Source organism: Lethenteron reissneri, chromosome 26, assembly GCF_015708825.2.
Source record: "Lethenteron reissneri isolate LAM-NWPU_2019-01 chromosome 26, ASM1570882v1, whole genome shotgun sequence".
Classification (NCBI taxonomy): Eukaryota; Metazoa; Chordata; class Hyperoartia; order Petromyzontiformes; family Petromyzontidae; genus Lethenteron; species Lethenteron reissneri.
The window spans coordinates 23,377,029-23,395,739 of record NC_083804.1 but is presented as its reverse complement, the minus strand read 5'-3'; the positions used below and the strand labels follow the sequence as shown (position 1 = coordinate 23,395,739).

The 18,711-nt window shown below is 56.5% G+C and overlaps 1 protein-coding gene across 8 annotated transcripts in view; it reads left to right on the top strand.

Annotated features, from left to right (window-relative positions):
- LOC133347894 (DNA (cytosine-5)-methyltransferase 3A-like) overlaps positions 1-18,711 on the top strand; it is a 118,087-nt gene that overhangs the window by 12,316 nt on the left and 87,060 nt on the right. For 6 of the 8 annotated variants that reach the window (XM_061560627.1, XM_061560629.1, XM_061560626.1 and 3 more), the window contains exons 2-4: positions 10,328-10,407; positions 13,763-14,229; positions 14,661-15,186. In XM_061560627.1, coding sequence (XP_061416611.1) covers positions 13,798-14,229; positions 14,661-15,186 — 958 coding nt within the window. In that variant the 5' untranslated portion in view covers positions 10,328-10,407; positions 13,763-13,797. The remainder of the gene's footprint in view (positions 1-10,327; positions 10,408-13,762; positions 14,230-14,660; positions 15,187-18,711) is intronic. The other 2 variants (XM_061560625.1, XM_061560623.1) reach the window with 2 other exon arrangements.

The following is an 18,711-nucleotide window of genomic DNA, read 5'->3' as shown; positions in this document are numbered from 1 at the left end:
ATACCCCACCACGCTGGTCAGTGCGGGTTGGTTGAGGATGGGGAGGACAGACGCGAGGAGGTGAGTAGAATAAAACACGCGGGTCTTACTTCACCGCTCTCTGCTGCCCACGACGGCCGGCTAACTAAAACAAATTCGCCGAGTGGTCAACATTTAATTATGGGGGGAAGGGTGTACACCTGTTTCCTCGACTAAACACCTGAGCGGATGACGTGCATGGCGATACATTTGTAGCTACCCCACTCAAATAAGTTGTGTATATCATGGCGTACGTGACAGCGGTGGCCATTGTATGGAGAACGCAACTTTTGATTTCAAAGCCTCCGCGTGGTCTCCCACCGATGTCGGCCCACGTGGTATCGATCCTGCAATGCTCTCTCCTCTGGAGGATGCGGAAACATCGGCGTTGCACGATATTCGATCAGCTGTGGAGGAAGAGCAAAAAGGGTGATTAGAAATCGCTTGTTGAACCTCGTGAATTCCAAGGATCACCCGGTTATCGCCTGCTCTTGACCGTATAACGTACGGCCCTTTTGCTGATGATACCAATAACATAGAAGCAGCAGGGTTTCCTTTCTTGGATAGGGCGAATGATTCCAGGGAACGCTCGCTGCCCGGAAGCCGCAGATGATGATGATGTACCCAAAGTGTGGTTTCATTTGAGACGTTAAACCATTGCCCGGGGGGGGAGGGGGAGTATTTGACTAATATTTCATCTACGGGACAATACGTCACGGCGGTGACGCAGCTATCGTTGATGCAGGCGACATAATTGCACCAGACGGGCCCAGGAGTCGGCCTCCAAAGAGGGGGGGGGGGGGTGAATTGGATTGGGGGGCGGCGGGGGGATAGGGAGCATTTAATTCCTAGTACCGGTGGCCATGCCAACCACGCTACGCCACCGATAAGCCACGTACGCCAGTATCGTACACCCCCCCGCCCCCACCAGAGGAGCGGTGGTGCAGTGGTTAACACACTGCGCTTCTAACCAGGCCAACCCAAGTCCGATTCTCGCTCACGGCCAACAACGGTGACGAATATCTGAACCGGTCTTGGGCCTTTCCCTGGGTCGACTCAACCTTAAATGAGTACCCCTGTGCGGTTTTCTAAATTTCGGCACTGGAGAGACAAAGGCGGCCGTGCGTGGTGCTGGCCTCCTACCTCCCACCAACGTCGCGCACCCTGCCAACCTGACTCGGTACTAACAGTACTTGCCCCAGCAGTCTGTTTCAGGCTCTATACGGGGGATCTTTGCCTTTGCCATCCAGCCCCGAGACTGGTGGTGTTACCGTCTCATGGTGACGGTCATACAACGACAATCATGGAGTGGAACGATGAGCGGTGGCGCAGTGGTTAGCGCGGCTGCTGCCACGAACCCGACCGCAGCTGACATCAGCGGCGAGTGAATGTTACTTGAACTTCACCAACCCCTTGAGCAAGCAGCACTGACCAGCCTGGTGAAGTATGGCCTCCGTCGCTGACAAGGCGTTGGGAGGGCTTCATCCAGCAGTCGATCGATCCTGGCTGATACTAATAATAATGGATGTTACCCCCATGTACTCCACCAGTCGACAAGTACCATGGTGATGATGATGTACAGGCTCTGAGCGGATTGTGACGGTGGCTGGATAACCAATGATTTGTGCTCGTTACGAACGAGCCCCGCGCGCGTGTGTGTGTGCCGCGTGTGTCTGTGTGTGTGCCGCGTGTGTGCCGCGTGTCTGTGTGCCGCGTGTGTCTGTGTGTGTGCTGCGTGTCTGTGTGCCGCGTGTGTCTGTGTGTGTGCCGCACGCTTTTGCCAATGCACTGCTGGATTGAGGGCCTCCTCATGCCGCGCGCGTCGTGTGTGGATCGTTTAACGCGCACCTCCGATGTGCACGGTTGGCTATGTAGGGTGCAATAGAAGTTCAACACACGTTACGGACATAGGGGCCGTCCATAAATGACGTAACGCGATTTTGGACGATTTTTGACCCCCCCCCCCCCTCGTCACACGGTGTCACAAAAAGTCAGACCCCCCCTCAAATATGACGTCACAAAGCTCTACCCCCCCACCAAAGAAAATAAAACATGCTTCAAATCGTTTTAAACTATTGTCATTGTAGTGCCTATTTAATGTGCCACTGCACTCTTATGTTGTAGGAGAAAACATTTATTAAAAAGTCTATTTAATTAAGTAGAACGTGTTGTCTATATTCATTTAAAGTTGCGCATTTTGATGTGACGTCACATTTCTCAAACCCCCCTCCCCTCGTCACACATCGTCACAAATGTCTGACCCCCCCCCCCCCCCTAGGTGCGTGACGTTATTTATGGACGGCCCCATAACCGAGCAGTGCATTCACCTCGTTGTCAACACCGTGTGTCCGGTTCATCGATCACTCGCCACTGACTCTTGGGAGCCGTGGCTTGGACTCGAACTGCGCGTACGCGCTCTCTTTGAAGCTGCCTTGTTTATTATCATAGACGTGGTGGGTTGGGTGGGGGTGTTATGGAAGTACAGTACAACAACGATGGGTTTTTGCCGTACGACCCTCTCTGCTGACAACGTAACCGCATAGCAGCCCACACAGCACCAGCGCGTTGCGTAGCGGTAACACCATCAATTCATAGCTGCTACAGCCCGGCGTGCCGCGCTTTATCTTCCGAGATCGGACGCACATTCAGAGGGTGGCTTTGTTACAGGGGCGTTGTCGGGCTACGCGGCGGGAGGGGAGAGTGAGGGGTAAGGCGCAGGTAACTCTACCCGGCGTGTCCACGCGTTCTCACCTCGACGCCAAAGGAGGCGCGATTAACGCAGAGTCGTCGCCGGCAGATGATACGGACAGACTCGGTGGTTGCCACAATGCGTTGCGTTCGCGTTTTTTTACAGCGACGCAACGCGTTTGATTTCTTACGATTGATTGTACGAACGGGGCTTTTAGGAGGGGGGCGTAGGGTGGTTGACGCTGGTGGTTAGCGCGCCGCGCTTACGCGAACCCGGTCGACCCGCTGGTTGCTATTCCCGGCCAGGGGCAACGTGAGTGAGTGAGTGGGTGGCGAGTGAGTGAGTGAGTGGTGAGTGAGTGAGTGGCGAGTGAGTGAATGGTGAGTGAGTGGTGAGTGAGTGAGTGCCGAGTGAGTGGCGAGTGGGTGAGTGGTGAGTGAGTGAGTGGTGAGTGAGTGGCGAGTGAGTGAGTGGTGAGTGAGTGAGTGGTGAGTGAGTGAGTGGTGAGTGAGTGGTGAGTGAGTGGTGAGTGAGTGAGTGGTGAGTGAGTGGTGAGTGAGTGAGTGGTGAGTGAGTGAGTGAGTGAGTGAGTGGTGAGTGAGTGGTGAGTGAGTGGTGAGTGAGTGAGTGGTGAGTGAGTGAGTGAGTGAGTGCCGAGTGAGTGGCGAGTGAGTGAGTGGTGAGTGAGTGAGTGGCGAGTGAGTGGTGAGTGAGTGAGTGAGTGGTGAGTGAGTGAGTGGTGAGTGAGTGAGTGGCGAGTGAGTGAGTGGCGAGTGAGTGAGTAGCGAGTGAGTGGCGAGTGGGTGGCGAGTGATATCTGAACCGGTTCTGGGCTTCATAACCCCACGAGCCCCCCCCCCCCACACACACAAAAACAACACTACTTCACCAAACCCTGCAAGTGACCAACGTGGTGAAGTATATGGCCGGACTGAGGGATGGACAAAATGTAATTGCGTTACTGATGGCGAGATGCGCATTTGCAATAATCGCTCGTTGAAAATGTAGGTGGGGCGGGGAGAGAAAGTCGAGGTCACTCCCGCATCTAACCATCGTTAATTTTGCGGTAATTACTTACGCCCCCCCCCCACCGGCTACCCCAAAATAAGAGATGTACGTGATCGATGTCCTCAACTTCATAATGTTATATTTATTGGCTAATTGATGCGTGGGTCGTGAGACGGAGGAGAGTCGCCATCGTGCAACGCAAATCGTCACGTTCAACAGCGCGCCGGGGCAAACGCCTCCAAATATTTCAGCGAATTATCTCCCTGTCATCGTCGGGAAGAGCAAGAACGTGCGCGTGTTTGCAGATGTCATGATGGCACCGTGAATGTGATGATGGCACCGTAAATGTGATGATGGCACCGCGGTTGTGATGATGGCACCGTGGATGTGATGATGGCACCGTGCATGTGATGATGGCACCGTGGATGTGATGATGGCACCGTGGATGTGATGATGGCACCGCAGTTGTGATGATGGCACCGTGGATGTGATGATGGCCCTGTGGATGTGATGATGGCACCGTGCATGTGATGATGGCACCGTGGATGTGATGATGGCCCTGTGGATGTGATGATGGACCTGTGGATGTGATGATGGCACCGTGCATGTGATGATGGCACAGTGTATGTGATGATGCACACTGTGGCCAAACACGTTTTGGCGAATGGAGTTACTTTCGTGGCGCGTTCCCGCACATTGCGGCGTGCAACTGACAAGAGTGTGTGTGAGTGTGCGCGTCACGTGGCCGTCCCTCGCAGGGGTGATTGTTGTGTCTGCAGGGGGGGGGGCTCATCTGCTCCACGGAGGTTTTCATGAGCGCGTGTGCCCCCCCCCCCCCCCCACTTCTGCGTGTTCTTGTGTCGTCAGCGGCGGCGGTGGTGGTGGTGGACAAAATGGCGTGGCCACACGCGCAGAACAGAGAGGCGCCGCGCATTCGCGGAGCGGGCAACGCCACACTTGTAAACGCGGCCTCGGCAATCTCTCCCCGGAACCCACACGCGCACACTCCCCCCACCGCCCGACCTTCCCGTGTGCCGTGGGGTGTGTGTGTGCACGTGTCTTTGTGTGTGTGTGTACACGTGTCTGTGTGCGCGTGTCTGTGTGCGCGTGTCTGAATATACGCACGCACGCGTGTGTATTTGTGTAGCCGCGCGCGTGTGTGTGTGTGTTTGTTTGTATGCACCTACGCGTGTGTGTGTTTGCTTATATTGTGCCTTTGTGTGTGTGTGTGCGGGTGTGTATATGGCTGTGTGCGCGCACGGGTTCGTGTACGCGTGTGTGTGTTAGCAGCTGAGCCGTGTTGCATGACAGCTCCAGCAACAACTGCAGCACCCGCGACGCGCGTAGCGTATCCCTCGTGCTTAAACGCAAAATACACAATTGCAATTATCTGTGTGTACGTTTGTATCATCATTGTGGTGTTTAAAAAAAACGTCGTTTAAAAGAACCCTCCACGAACATCTTCAGAGGGAATGAAAATACTGCACGCAGGCGTCTTCATGTCGCGGCATCCTGAACCACTCCACCATTGGGGGCGTCTCCTGTGAACTTGGGGTGATTCCTCGTGACAATCAACGCGACTATCCGTGTCCGTGTGTGTGTGACTTCGTCGGTGCTTGGGCCACGCACCCTCTATCGTGTGCCGTGCCGGCCTTCAAAGGCGCTACTCACTAACAACACTTGCCCCAACAGTCTGTGAAGGCTATACGGGGCTGGGGGGTCTTTGTCTTTGTGTGTGCGTGCATTGCTCACCCCGGTTCAATTTCCGCTCACGACCAATAACAGTGGCAGCAAAATTCAGGACCGGGTCCTGGACATCCGCCTAGGTCTACTCAGCCTTAATTGAGTATCTTGGTGCGGTGTGTCGATGTAGAGTTCGCCGCGCGGGGACACGTCAGCACCGGGGAGACAAAGGCGGTCGGGCGTGGTGCTGGCCACCCCCCACCCCCTCGTGTGCCGTGCTGGCCTTCATAGGTGCTGCTCGCTAACAGCACTAGCCCCAGTCTCTTCAAGGCTATACGGGGGATTTTTTCATTTGCATCGCTGACAGTGTACACTACAATCACAACACGGTAAGTCACACAGGCCGTAATCAAACCCACTGCTGGATGAAGGCCCCCCCTCCCCACACACCCCGTTGTCGATCGTGGCCGATGTTTGCTCTTGGCCATACTTCACCACGATTGAAGGTGCGCGGGTTGGTGAAGGGAAGGCCTGATGATGGGCGCCCGATTCAAGAGCCGAATGGCTCACAGGGCTGTACCAAATACATGAAACTGAAACAGCAGCATGGGTTCAGAATTGGAAATCTCGCGCAAGTGACGCCGAGCCGTGGCCGGGGGAGTCGAACTGGGGGGCCCCTCGGGGTTCAGCGGCGCCGCAAAGCAACCACGGCTCGCCGCCGGCTGCCCTCCGCCGCCCTCCGACGCAGCGTCCAGCGAACGCGGCGACCGCTGGACGTCCACGCGGCGCGGCTGTTGCCCTTTTGTGCGCTGGCGTGTGCCAAGAGTCGCACACAAAGACGCATTTCCCCCCGCGTAGCCTCGACAGGCTTGGCCGTTTAGCGGGTGAGCGCCGACAAAGGCCGGCACGGCCGCCTTTGTCTCCCCCGTGGCGAGGTTTACACGCGGCACCAGGTAGGGTAGTCTGTGGGTCTGTCGGTCGGCCGCAAGACGGGAACGGAACTCGCGGCCGACGGGGCAGCGTCGTGCAGCGCGGTGTGGGGCTCTCCGTGAAGTCGTCTCGGACACGAGTCGAACCGGTCGCGCTGCGCGTGCGCTGCTGCTGCTCCTGCTGAGGTGTTGCGTACACGGGTTTCGCACGAAGCAGCAGCAGCAGCAGCTCGCTGTACGCACCAAAAATACCTCTCGGCATTCGCAAAATGGAGTCTCGGGGAAACGGCTGAGAGCGCGCAAGGCCTCGCCGCTCCGTGGACCAAACAAACAAAGACAAAGATTCCCCCCCTCCTCCTCCACCTCCGCCCCGTGTAACCTACACGGGATGTCGGGGAAAGTACTGTTAGCGAGCACCTATTGCCAGCACGACGGGAGCGGTGTGGCATGCGGCAACAAAATCCCGTCCGTCTTTGTCTCCCCGCCAATGATGCGGTTTTTTTGGACGCCTTAAAGTACTGTACGCGTTTAATGTTTGTGAGCCGTGCGCTAATCACTACGCCACCGCTCCCCCATGCATACAAAGACCCCCCCCCCTCTTAGTTTCGACAGCCTGTTGGGTCAAGTGCTGTTAGCGAGTCGCACCTATGATGGCCGGCGCGGCGCGGCACCCGAGTGGGTGGCCAGCACCACGCACGGCCGCGCCCTTTACGCACCGCACCAGGTACATGTTTAAGGCTGAGTCGACCTAAGGGGAAGGAGGGCCCATGACCGGTTAGAACAGTAGACGGGTTGGTGAGTGGGAATCGAACCCCGGGCGGCCGGGTTCGCGGCGCGCTGCGCTAATCACTGCGCCACCGCTCCTCAACACACGCGCTCATACGGGCACACATTCGTTGCACGTGTGTGGCGTGTGCACGTGTGTACGTGTGCGCGTGCATGTCCACGCACACCCATCCGCGCTTATCTCCGCTATACTGTATATGTATCCTCGCGATGCCCGTCAAGGGCTCTCACCGATGGTCTTCGTGTCCCCCCAACGAGCGTGCGGGAATCGCCACCCAATGCGACTGTGTGCCGTCTGCGTGTGCACACGCGCGCGCATACGCGCTGTGCACACGGGATGGGCGTGCGCGCGCGCCGCGATGGTTAGCGCACTGCGGTACGCGCCCGGTGACCCGATTCGCGCTCAAGGCCAGCACCAGCTGACCGGTGCCGCGCCTCCCCGACTTAGGTCGACTCAGCCTCGAATTTACGCAGCTGCTGCTGCTGCTGCTGCGATGTGTAAACGTCAGCACTGGGGAGACAAAGGCGGCCTAGCGCGCGCCCTCTGTCCACAGCACCTCGGTGCTCCGAGGTGGCCTTGGGCGCTTGGAAGGTGTTCGCCAACAGTGCCTGCCACGGCAGTCTCTGTTGGAGGCTTACGCGACGGGCCGTTGTGCTTGTGCGCATCGGTGTTGTACGGGTGTGCCGGTGTGTGTGTCTGTGTGTGTGGTAGGTGTGTGTGTCTGCGTGTGTCTGTGTGTGTGTGCAGGTGTGTGTGCAGGTGTGTGCAGGTGTGTGTGTGTCTGTGTGTGTGCCGGTGTGTATGCAGGTGTGTGTGCGTGTCTGTGTGTGGGGAGCGGTGGTGTAGCGGTTAGCACGCTGCACTACGAACCTGGCGACCCCGGTGAAGATTATCTGAACCTCCCCTAGGTCGACTCAGCCTCAAATGAGCACCTGGTGCAGTGGTGTGTAAACATCGCCGCTAGGGAGACAAAGGCGGCCGGGCGTGGTCTTGGCCACCCACCCTCTCGTGTGCCGTACCGCCCTTTATAGGTGCTCGCTAACAGCACTTGCCCCTAAAGTCTGTTGAGGCTATACGGAGCGGTAGTGTAGCGGTTGGCGCTCTGACGCCGCTCCGCAGGATTTGTTTTCTGTTGTCTGGCGGAGTGCAAGAAGCCACGGGGGGCGGTGCGGGGGGGGGCGGTCTATCTAGCAGTAGAGCACAGGCCAGTGTCACTGAGTTAAATACTCAAAGACAACAACAACAAACACACGCGCGCCTAAGGGGAAAAGCAAGGACAGTCGCCCTTGCAATCGGGAGCATGCAGCTACCCCGCCACCCCGACCCCGGGGGATGGGTGGCGGGGTGGGGGAGACCCCGGGGGGTCGTGGCGAACGGAGAGAAGGGAAGTTGCGCTGCTGCCACTGCATCTGGGTGCGAACCCTGCAGGTCTCACCGGGCCCGGGTGCGAACTCCCATCAATGCTGTTCGCGGCCAGCCTCAGCACTCCGTCCTGCGTGGGTCAATGCAGCGGCAGGAGCAGCAGCAGCAGGGCAAGCGAGCGAGCGAGACGCGGGTCTGACTCGTTGCGGCAGCGGGGATCGCGTGCAGTCAGCGTCAGTGCCGGATGAAGCTGGTGCACGGCCTACAGCATGTGATGTTATAAAGGGGCCCTACATAAACAAATAAGTAATTATTAAAAACACATTTTTTTTTTTGTTGCAAAGTAAGGTAATTGTATTTTTTTAATTTGCTATGCAGCCAGATAATGCGACAACTCGCTAATCCTTACACACCCAGTCGTTCATAAAAGTCGAAGGCGGTATAGTACTATAATGATAGAGCAAGTGCAGAATCAATGCATGTGTAGCTACTTTTGCTCCTAGGCTAATCACTGGTCAGTGTCTGTACGAGGGACGGAGACCACCCCTCCCAGAACAGAATATTTATTTAGACTGCGGGAGGAATCCGATGAGCCATGAAGCTCTTTTTCACAGGTGCGCAGTATTTCACAGACGTCCAGTAGAGACAGGCCCCTGGTGCAAAGTGCTGCGAGGGAGCGCCTTTTAAGGCCGGGACGGTCCTAGTGTGGACACGTAGCGAGCACGGGGGGGGGGGGCTTGGTGTTGCCGAAAACACCAAGCCCTGGCCGCTTTTGTCTCCGCAGTGGCGATGTTTTACCACCACCACCACCACCACCCCTTGCATGCCAGGTGCTAATTTTAAAAAAGAGTTTAACTCGGGGGAACAGGTGAGAAATCACTCGCCACTGACGTTGACCGCGGTCGGGAATCGAACTCACCGTGGCGCGAGCTCGGTTTCATCGTGTGGCGCGTGAGCGCACGGCTACACGCGCATCGGCATACGTACAACGAATTCATATACACGTGCGTATTACCCTGTATTATACATCAGTCGTCTGAATTATGCACACGCATGCATTATGTATGTTAAAGCGATGCGTTCATGTGTGTTAAGCGTAAATGATTTACTGTAGTGTGCGAGTGTGCACACGCTGCACTGCATTTGTAAGCTGATGCACATGTGTGTGGTCGTACACGTGTGTATTTATATACAAGAAACTGTGCGTGCATTTAAGGCGACCTAAATATATCTTACTAAATTGATAAGCGCCGGGAAATACGTCTCCTTCTTATATCTTTCCAAGTAATTGTTTTTATTAAATATCCTGCACAAAAAGCCAATGGCCGCACGGCCTTGTGGGAGCAAATCATATCAGGAGCATTGATGGAATACAAGCAAAACCCATGGACCAATTTCGACACCCAATATCTCATCAGCAGAGTGACGCCTGCTTGAATCACTGCTGGTAAACTTCCAGATGTTGATAGAGGAAAGGATCCTCTCTTTAATCATACGGTCCCTAATTACATGCAATATGGCAACAAAGGTTACGGCAAACAAATGTTGCGTCAAACTAGGATGACCCAGTATCTTAAAGAGAGGGTCCTTTGCCTCTGTTAACATCTGGCAGTTTGCCTCCAGATGGGCAAAGCGGGCAGTGCCGGTGATACCGTGGCTTTGTCTCAGGAAGCATTCTGACAGCGTTGGGTCAATCTACCGATGGATCATCGGCATCTGCAGAACGCAGGGAAGTGGGTGTGCGGCTATCGCTTTTGCCCCTCGCTCGCACGCGTGGAATAGTGCGGAGTGGTGCCTGACGCCGCGTGTGTGTGTCTCTCTCCGTGTCTCCCTCTGTCCATCTATCCGCAGGGGGAATGACCTAAAGAAGAACGGGCCCCCAGGGAAGAGGTGCAACGTGAAGGACCCCCAGGTCTCTGGTGTGACCAGCGGTGAGGCCTGCAGACACCCTGAGCGGAAGGAGAGCGATGTCGCTCGGTCGCGCGCCCGCTGCTCGGCCATTGCCTAAAGGCCGAGCCCTAGCGACGAATCCGAACGCTGGCGAGCGCAGTCTTTAACAGACTGTCGGGGCAAGTGCCGTTGTGCGAGTGCCTTATTAAGGGCCGGCATGGCGCATGATGGGGTGGATGTGCCGGCGCCACGCCCCGTTGCTGATGTTTTAATCCACAGCATCCAGGTGCTCATTTAAGGCTGAGTCGTTCTAGGGGAGGCCCATGCCCGGTTCAGATAATTGTCACGAATGTTGGCCGTGAGTGTGTTCGTTAGCGCCTTGTGCTATGAATCCGGCGACCTGAGATAAATTCTTGGCTACGGCAAAGTTCAGTGGCGAGTTTTGTGTGAACCAGTACTGAACTCACCCCCCCCCCCTTATTTCCTCCCTCAATCCACACTGATCCAAAACGGTGAAGTATAGCCAACCATTCCCAGCGGTCACCGCGATGTGGGAAGGCCTTCACTCAGCAGTGTATTGACAAAGGGCTATAAATTAGAACCACTGTACCATGATCGTTGTTGGGTTGGAAGAGCTGCATTTCGTTTGTAAGAGGCCTAAAAACTGCAAATCCCGGAATTAGATTTTTTTAAATCCCCTAAGATTCTCTCCGTAATATCCAGGGCTTAAGGCTGGTAGAGTGTGAGTGCGTGAAGCCCTGACTGTGGATTCAGCTGCGTTGAGTGTCTGGCTACCAGGGGATCTTTCATGGAGGGAGGCATTTGATCGGATTGGGGGCATCGAGAGGAGGAGGAGCAGGAGGGGAAGGAGGAGATTCATGGGCTGGCAGCAGAGTGCCCGCGCCCACAATGTGAAATCTTGGCAGTTGCGAAAATGCAAGATAAGCGGAAGCTATTTATAGCTGCCGCTCTTGTGGATTTCCTTTGGCCGTGGCGGCGTGCCGCTCTCTGATTGATCGCGGCTTTTGGCGCTGCCGTCGAGTTGCGCTGCAGAGGTTGCGAGCGTTGGGCCGCTCGGCCTCTCCATGGCCGTCGGGATGTTAGAAGCGCCACGGTCTTGCGCAACAAAATCTCTCTCGTGTGCAGCAGCGGTGGCAGCTTTATGGGTAATGCCGCAAGGTTTACATAGTAAGCTATGTTTCGAAAGGTTGCACAACACGGCGTTTGCCGAAATGTTAACGGACGTGGACTGAACTAGTTATGAGTGTACCGGTATTAGGAGAGTGACCTCGCCACCACCAACATCATCATCACCACCACCACCACCGTCACCACCGTCATCATCATCACCACCACCACCACCGTCACCACCGTCATCATCATCGTCGTCGTCCCTATTGTACCAGTGCCCAGGTACTTTTGCTGGGATGAAGGTAAAAGAAACACGTGAGCGCTGTGGGTTGTAGGGCGTTCCAAGCAACACGATTCATCTGAGCTCGGCTGAGTGACGGCCGCAGAGCGTTGGAGCGAGCAAGCGATGACGCCCCGACACGGAGGCGTGCGAGCTGTAGGGTGGGTGGAGGCACGGGTGTAACTAACGGTGCATCGGTCGGTTTGGCGATCAACAGTGACCCCGCTTAGGCTCACGATGCATGCGTCGCACGCCTTAGAATCAACAATCGTCTTTGAATCCAAAGTTCCCGTTGTCACATAGGTCGGCAGCCCCATGTTGTCTCTCCGTGAGTTTCTATTCTGTGCCTCTCCTCCAGTCACATTCACCGTCCTCGCATCTCGATCCACCGCATCCTCGGTCTCCCTCTCCTCGTACTCCTGCCCCTTCTCAAACCGTCTATGTCTGGGCCCCCCTTAGCCTCGGTAGTAATCGATCCATCGTTATGCCCCAAGCTGGGAACGTCGGGGAATGAACCCAGTGCCAGTGCTGAGAAGCAGCCGTCTAAATGTCAAAGACCGTTTTTGAGATCTTTATTGAATGTGAAAATGTAAATAAATAATGAGTCTTGTAATCATTGATGTATATTTCATTGTAGATACAATTAATATTCCTCATCATATCGATCAGCCGTGCTCAATCCACTGTTGGATTAAGGCCTCCCCAAGCCGCCGGCAGCTCGAGTGGACTGGCCGTCGCGAGGCGGAGCGGCTCCACGCGGCGCCCACACAATAGCCCAGCGTTATTAAGCCACGAGAAAAGGGTCCCCTGGCCAGCGCTGTGCTCACATTAACGTCAATTACACCGGCGTCTCCCCCCTTTGTTCCTCATTCAAGAAGCGGGTCCTGATTGTAAGAGGGACCCGCCACCCATTGTTTCCACGGGGGGTATTTGTCCCGCTGCGTTTTCCAGCTGGGGAAATACTAACTGACGGAGCGATGTGCGCGCGCGTTTACGAGCGCGCACATCCCACCACCCCCCCGCCCCCACCTCGTCCACCCGCCCGCGCTCGCTCGACTGGGCCCGGGGGACGGCTCCAAGTGGTACGGGGCCCGGGGCCGACACCCGCGGGTTATCGCGATCGATGCCCCGACGACGTGCGGGACCGCGCGGCACGGTGTGCGGCCCGTGCACGCGGTCACTCCGGTGCAGCAGCAGCAGAATCTGAATCTGCATTTAGGCTGGAGGAATCCGATGAGCTACTGAGCTCTTTTTTCACAGATGTCCAGTGGGGGCATGGGGTCAGAGCGTTGCGAGAAAACACGACGAAAGCAGCAGCGTCCTTGTCACCCATGATCAATCCATTGCTGGAATGATCATCAGCCGTCACCGTCTCTCACGGTCCCCCGACTTCACGATCTGTCTAGCACCAGGTAACGACTTGCGCTCGGTATTGTTTGCATAATTATTAAATTATGTGCACTCTGGGGTGGGGCGGTGGCACATTGGTTAGTGCACTGCGCTACCAACCCAGCGACCTGAGTTCGATATGTGGGCCACGACTAGCATGGTGAAGTATGGTCAAACAATTCCCCCTCCACTGACATGGCTAGCAGTGGATTGACAAAGCATAGCAGCTTGTAGAAAAAATTCACTCTTCTCCTCTCCTGTATTTGAAAGCGATAGTTGTGTGTGACTGGATTTGTACAAAGTGACACAGGGTCCACACGTAGCCGTGTGTCAAAATGTACAAACCGCAGCTCCGATTAAGCGCGGTTCACTACGCACGGTGCGAAAGAAGTTGACCATACATCGTGGCTTGCGTCCTACTTTCCGGGAGCGCCTTACGCTCCGCGCGGGCGCGTGCAACGCTCGTGCCATTGCAAAACGGGACGCCGCAATCCGGGCGAAATATTTTGTCCGTAAAAATTTAAAAATAATTCCGCAGCCGCTCGACCCCCACGCCGGCACCGCTGACTCGCGCGCCGCATCGCCCGCTGTGCCAGGGAGCCGGGGAGCCGGCCGGCCGGCACCGCCGGGAATGGCGAGCACGCACAAGGACCTCCTCTCCTCGGAGCCGCCCCCGCTCCCCGGGGGGGGAGCGGCGGCGGTGGTGATCGCGGCGGCGGCGGTGGCCGCGGCGGCGTGCCTGGGGGCCGGCTGCTGCGAGTCCGCGGGCGCCGTCGGCGGAGGAGGCGGCGGTGGCGGAGGAGGAGCGGGGAAAGGCGGGGGGCCCGAGGGGCCCGGCTTGCTCGCCGTGGAGGTGGCGACGCCGACGGCCGTGGCGGCGCCGCTGCCCGCGCGCTCGCTGGCGCCCAAGGCCGGCGACGGCGGGGGTCGCGGCGGCCGCAAGGAGACGCGGCTCAAGGAGAAGGAGGGCGGCGAGAAGGAGGGCGGTGCCTGGATGTACATGGAGCCCGTGCGGAGCCAGGCCCGCAGCCCGCGCCCCGCCTGGCAGCCGCCGCACCTCGAGGTGATGCTCGTTAACGATTGCTCGTAATCGTTGATCCGGACGATTGCCGTAGTGAGTGAATGTTGGGGGATCGCGAATAGATTCGCGAATCAATTTGTTCGTCGCCTGCAGGGTTTGTGCGAAGCACGCGAACCGGTGGATGCTTGCCCGCACGGTGCGGAGCACGCGTCGCGAGCACAGGAATTGACGTCGAATCGCTCGATGCGAGGAACTCCGATCACGTGCACTGGATCGCAGGACCGCGACAGAGGGCGACAGCTTCTGGAGGCCTTCATTCGGCAGTGGATTGATCATGGCCGATGTTGATGATGATGTCAATGGGGTAAACCGCCCGACGAGGTCAGCGCGGTACCCCCGATAGCGTCGCACCCGCACCCCCAGTAGCCACTGACTCCACGATCGGCCGTTTTTCTCCCCCGTGACTCCGGCAGCGGCAGCAGCAGCAGCAGGAGGACGACGAGGAGGAGGACGAGGACGACGAGGATGACGACGACGAGGACGACGACGCGGGCTACGGGATCGGCGAGGAGCGGCAGGGCTGGGTGTGGCGCAACGGCGCGCAGCGTGGCCGCCGCCGGGGCGTCCGCCAGCCCCCCGGCTCCCGTGCCGACCTCTTCTCCCGCGGCGGTGGCAGCGGCGGCGGCGGTGGCCGTGGCGGCGGTGGCGGCGGCGGCGGCGGTGGTGGTAGAGGCGGTGGCGGTGGTAGAGGCGGAGGCGGTGGCGGCGGTGGTGGAGGCGGGCTCGGCGGTCAGAGCGACTTCGAGAGTGGAGAGGACGAGGAGGAGGAGGAAGAGGACGAGGATGAGGACGACCTGGATGAGGATGATGATGATGACGAGGATGAGGTGGACGAGGTGTCGGGGACGAGGGCGGATGGCGGGGAGAGGCGGAGTGACGGTGCCGTCCCCCCACCCAAGAAGAAACTGCGCAAGAAGCGGCCGCCCTTGGACGAGTCAGGTGAGACCGCCGTGCACTCCGGCTGCCCGTTGCAGGCCCGGCTCCTCATTCTATCGCAGCTTGCGAGAAGCCGTGAGGGGGGGGGGTGGAGGCTGCAGGGGCTCGCTTCCCCAGGTGCGGGTGACGACGCGCACGCGGGCGGGCGGGCGATGGAGCGTTGACTGGAATGCGGGAGTGATGTATGAATGGGCGCGGGACGGGTTCTCCGGGGAGATTTCAGCGCTCCCGTCCGGCGTCGTGGGCTCGCGAAGTCGCCGCCGCACGATGGCCGTTGCCGATCACGTGGCTCGTATTCAAGTCCTTGCGAGGGCTCGCTACACTTTTTGTTCCGGGGGGCAAATTCAATTTCGTGCCCTGGCAGGGTCGTTGAGATCTGCCGATCGTGCCCCTTTTATGCACGAACCTCGATCCCGGTTGCGTTCTTGGGGTGGTCCGGCATTTGCTGTGGTGCCCCCCCCCCTCCTCCCCAATGTGGAACTTCCTGCCGTGGGAGATCAGGCTCTCGGATCATCGTGTTGAGGTCTTTAAATCATAATTCGTTTTGTTTCACTTTGGCTCTCATCCTGCCACCCAGTTCTTTAACATATTTCTCCCTTTCATGCACGAAGCCTTGAGTGTTTTTTTCTTTCTTTACGGAGGGTTCCTTATAGGTGCTAAATTGTTATTAATAATTTGGGCTCAGTTACGGAACTTACACGTGTTACCGAAAAGCAAGATCAGAGGGGGGCTGGTGTTTCTCACTTTCTCTTCAAATTCGAGGAATGGTCCACCTCTAACCACACATTTAAGGCCACGGCCAGTCCGTGCAAGGTGGCCCCGTGCCGGCGACGTGAATGATGAAATGCCGCTCTGCTCATCAAGACCGACGCGGTTGCCTCTCACCACTTTGCTGGGAATGTTTAGAATATGAAACATTTAGGTTCGATTCTTTTTTTTATATTTTCATATTTTGGTATCAGCAGCAAGCAATTAGCCACCGCTAAGTACAACAACAACACGTAGCACCACGAAACAGCCAAAAATATATATTTTTTAAACATCACAACTGAATGTGTCACGTTCATGAACTAATCTAATCGGATTGGCAAACATCCACACTCTAGACAAATAACAAGATCCAAGGCCCAGAGCTTGATAATCATTATCTAACCATTACACAACCAGCGAAGCAATCAATTTGCCTCCCGTAAAATGTGATTATGGGGCCGTCCATAAATGACGTCACGCACCTGGTGGAGGGGGGGTCAGACATTTGTGACGATGTGTGACGAGGGGGGGGGGTGTTTGAGAAATGTGACGTCACATCAAAATGCGCAACTTTAAATAAATATAGACAACACGTTCTATTTAATTAAATAGACTTTTTGATAAAAAAAAAATCTCCTACAACATCAGAGTGCAGCGCCACATTAAATACGCACTACAATGACAATAGTTTAAAGCGATTTGAAGCATGTTTCATTTTCAAAATGGAAATATGGTTTGGGGGGGGGGTAGAGTTTTGTGACGTCATATTAGAGGGGGGGGGTCTGACTTTTTGTGACGCCGTCTGACGAGGGGGGGGGGGGTCAAAAATCGTCCAAAATCGCGTGACGTCATTAATGGACGGCCCCGGCGCCGTTTACTGGGTTATGCATGCACACGTTTGCGTGTGCGCAGCGTCGATGGTAATCTTTGCACACTCGTGGATAATTCCTCACGAGCGCATGGGCGCGCGAGAAGTTTTTGTCAAGAGTCTCTTAAAATCCTGGTGGACGTCACTTTGCCCATCGTCACAGCTTAACATTGTTTATTTCCGTCCTTCTCCGAGAGGCCGGTCAGACCGGGCGTGCGAATTCCTCGCGCGAAGTGGGCGGCGGCTAAAGCCGCCCAGACTCTTCCGCGGCAATAAACGCAGCGAGTGCGACTGAAACGGAGATGTCGGCGATTGGGACGAACAGCCGCCGTCGGTGGCGGGGCTGGGGGTTCGGGGGTTCCACCTTCGAGTGAGCGGGGAGGTGGGGGTCTCTTGGAGCGCACGACGGCACGGAGTGCCTCGCTGCAGCCCTGGGTGACTGCGCTCACTTTACCGAAAAAAACCTAAGAATATGAATCCTTGCAGTCACGAAAGCTTCAAATCTAGAATGAAGCTCTTTCATTGCAAAGGGGCTCGGTTGCCGCTCGCCGCACGCTCTGCTTCGGCAGGGGCCCGGCCTGGGATGGGGTGAGGGCTGAATGGGGCGTTAGGAGCGTCGTGCGCGGCGTGGTGGTGGTGGCACGGAGAGGCGTTACACTCGCCGTCCCGAAGCGCCGACTCCGCGGTTACCGCTGGCCGCGCCATCGGCCGATGCATTCCTCGGTAAAAAAAAAAAAAAACACTCAGCCTAGTAAAATAAAAAATACAAGTCGAGAAACCTGTCCTGGCACTCGTTAAATCTTGATCGTCTTAATGTGGCCGCGCCGCTCGCGGTTTTACACTCGCAGGGGCCCAATCATCCCGGCGCCATGAATCATGGCGACTTCGCACAGGTAATGCAATTCATTTCCTCCTCTCGAATGTTTTTTTTCCTTTCTGAAAGAAAGACACCGTTCCATCGTCCGTGAGGCGATTCTCCTCACCTTCGTTCGCGCAGGTGAGGCTTGTTCTCTGGTAAATTTCGGTCGGTGAAAATTAACTCCCAATATTCCCCGCGCTTGCCAGAGATGAATACCCACGGAGTAGCAGAGCAAAGCTCCGAGAGCGGCGCTTTCGTGAGCGGCGTGACGTGGGTGCCATTGACAAAGTTGCGGCCATTATTAGCCGAGCGTGGTCATTACCTGCCCAGTGGTGGGTCTCGTTTAATTTCGCTTGAGGCGCGTAACGGGACGGAATCGGCGTGGAAGCCGCGCGATGTCTGCCGCAGAGAAGAGGGCCCCGTCTCGCTCGCGCTGCGGGAAAGGACTTAGCCGAGTGGTTGAGCGTGATGGCAACTCACGCAAAAAAAAAACTCTATGCGCTCGATAATAACACTGTGGCCTTACAAAAATAATTAGCAATGTTCCAACTGATGGCCCTTCAACATTGACACCTCCGATTAGCACGGTTGGCTATGTACGGTGCAAAAGAAGTCCAACATACTGTACATGTGGAAATGGCACAAATGCGATCTGCTGTGAAGAATATGCTCTGGAGGGGGAAGCCCATTGCCCAAAAGCTCACCTCTTTAAATATTTTCATTTTTGGCCACAGTGTCATCGACGAGCGTGTTGAGCTTTTTTGGCGTCATTCGTGCGCCACTTCCAACGTAGCAGCGAAAGAAAATGATTTGTGTTTACGTGATGGGAATTGGGTTGTTGTCGTTGCTGCTGCCGCCGCCGCCGTCCACCGCACACCGATGATGCTCCTCGACGCTGTCGCCGCCACATCGCGCCGATTGAGCGATCGCGTTGCGATGAATACCTGGATTGCCCTATGGGGTATGGGGGGTGGAGTAGGTGGGGGTGGGGGAGTGCATGAAGCTGGGAGGCAGGGAGCAAAGATAAAGCACACACGCGCACACAGACGAG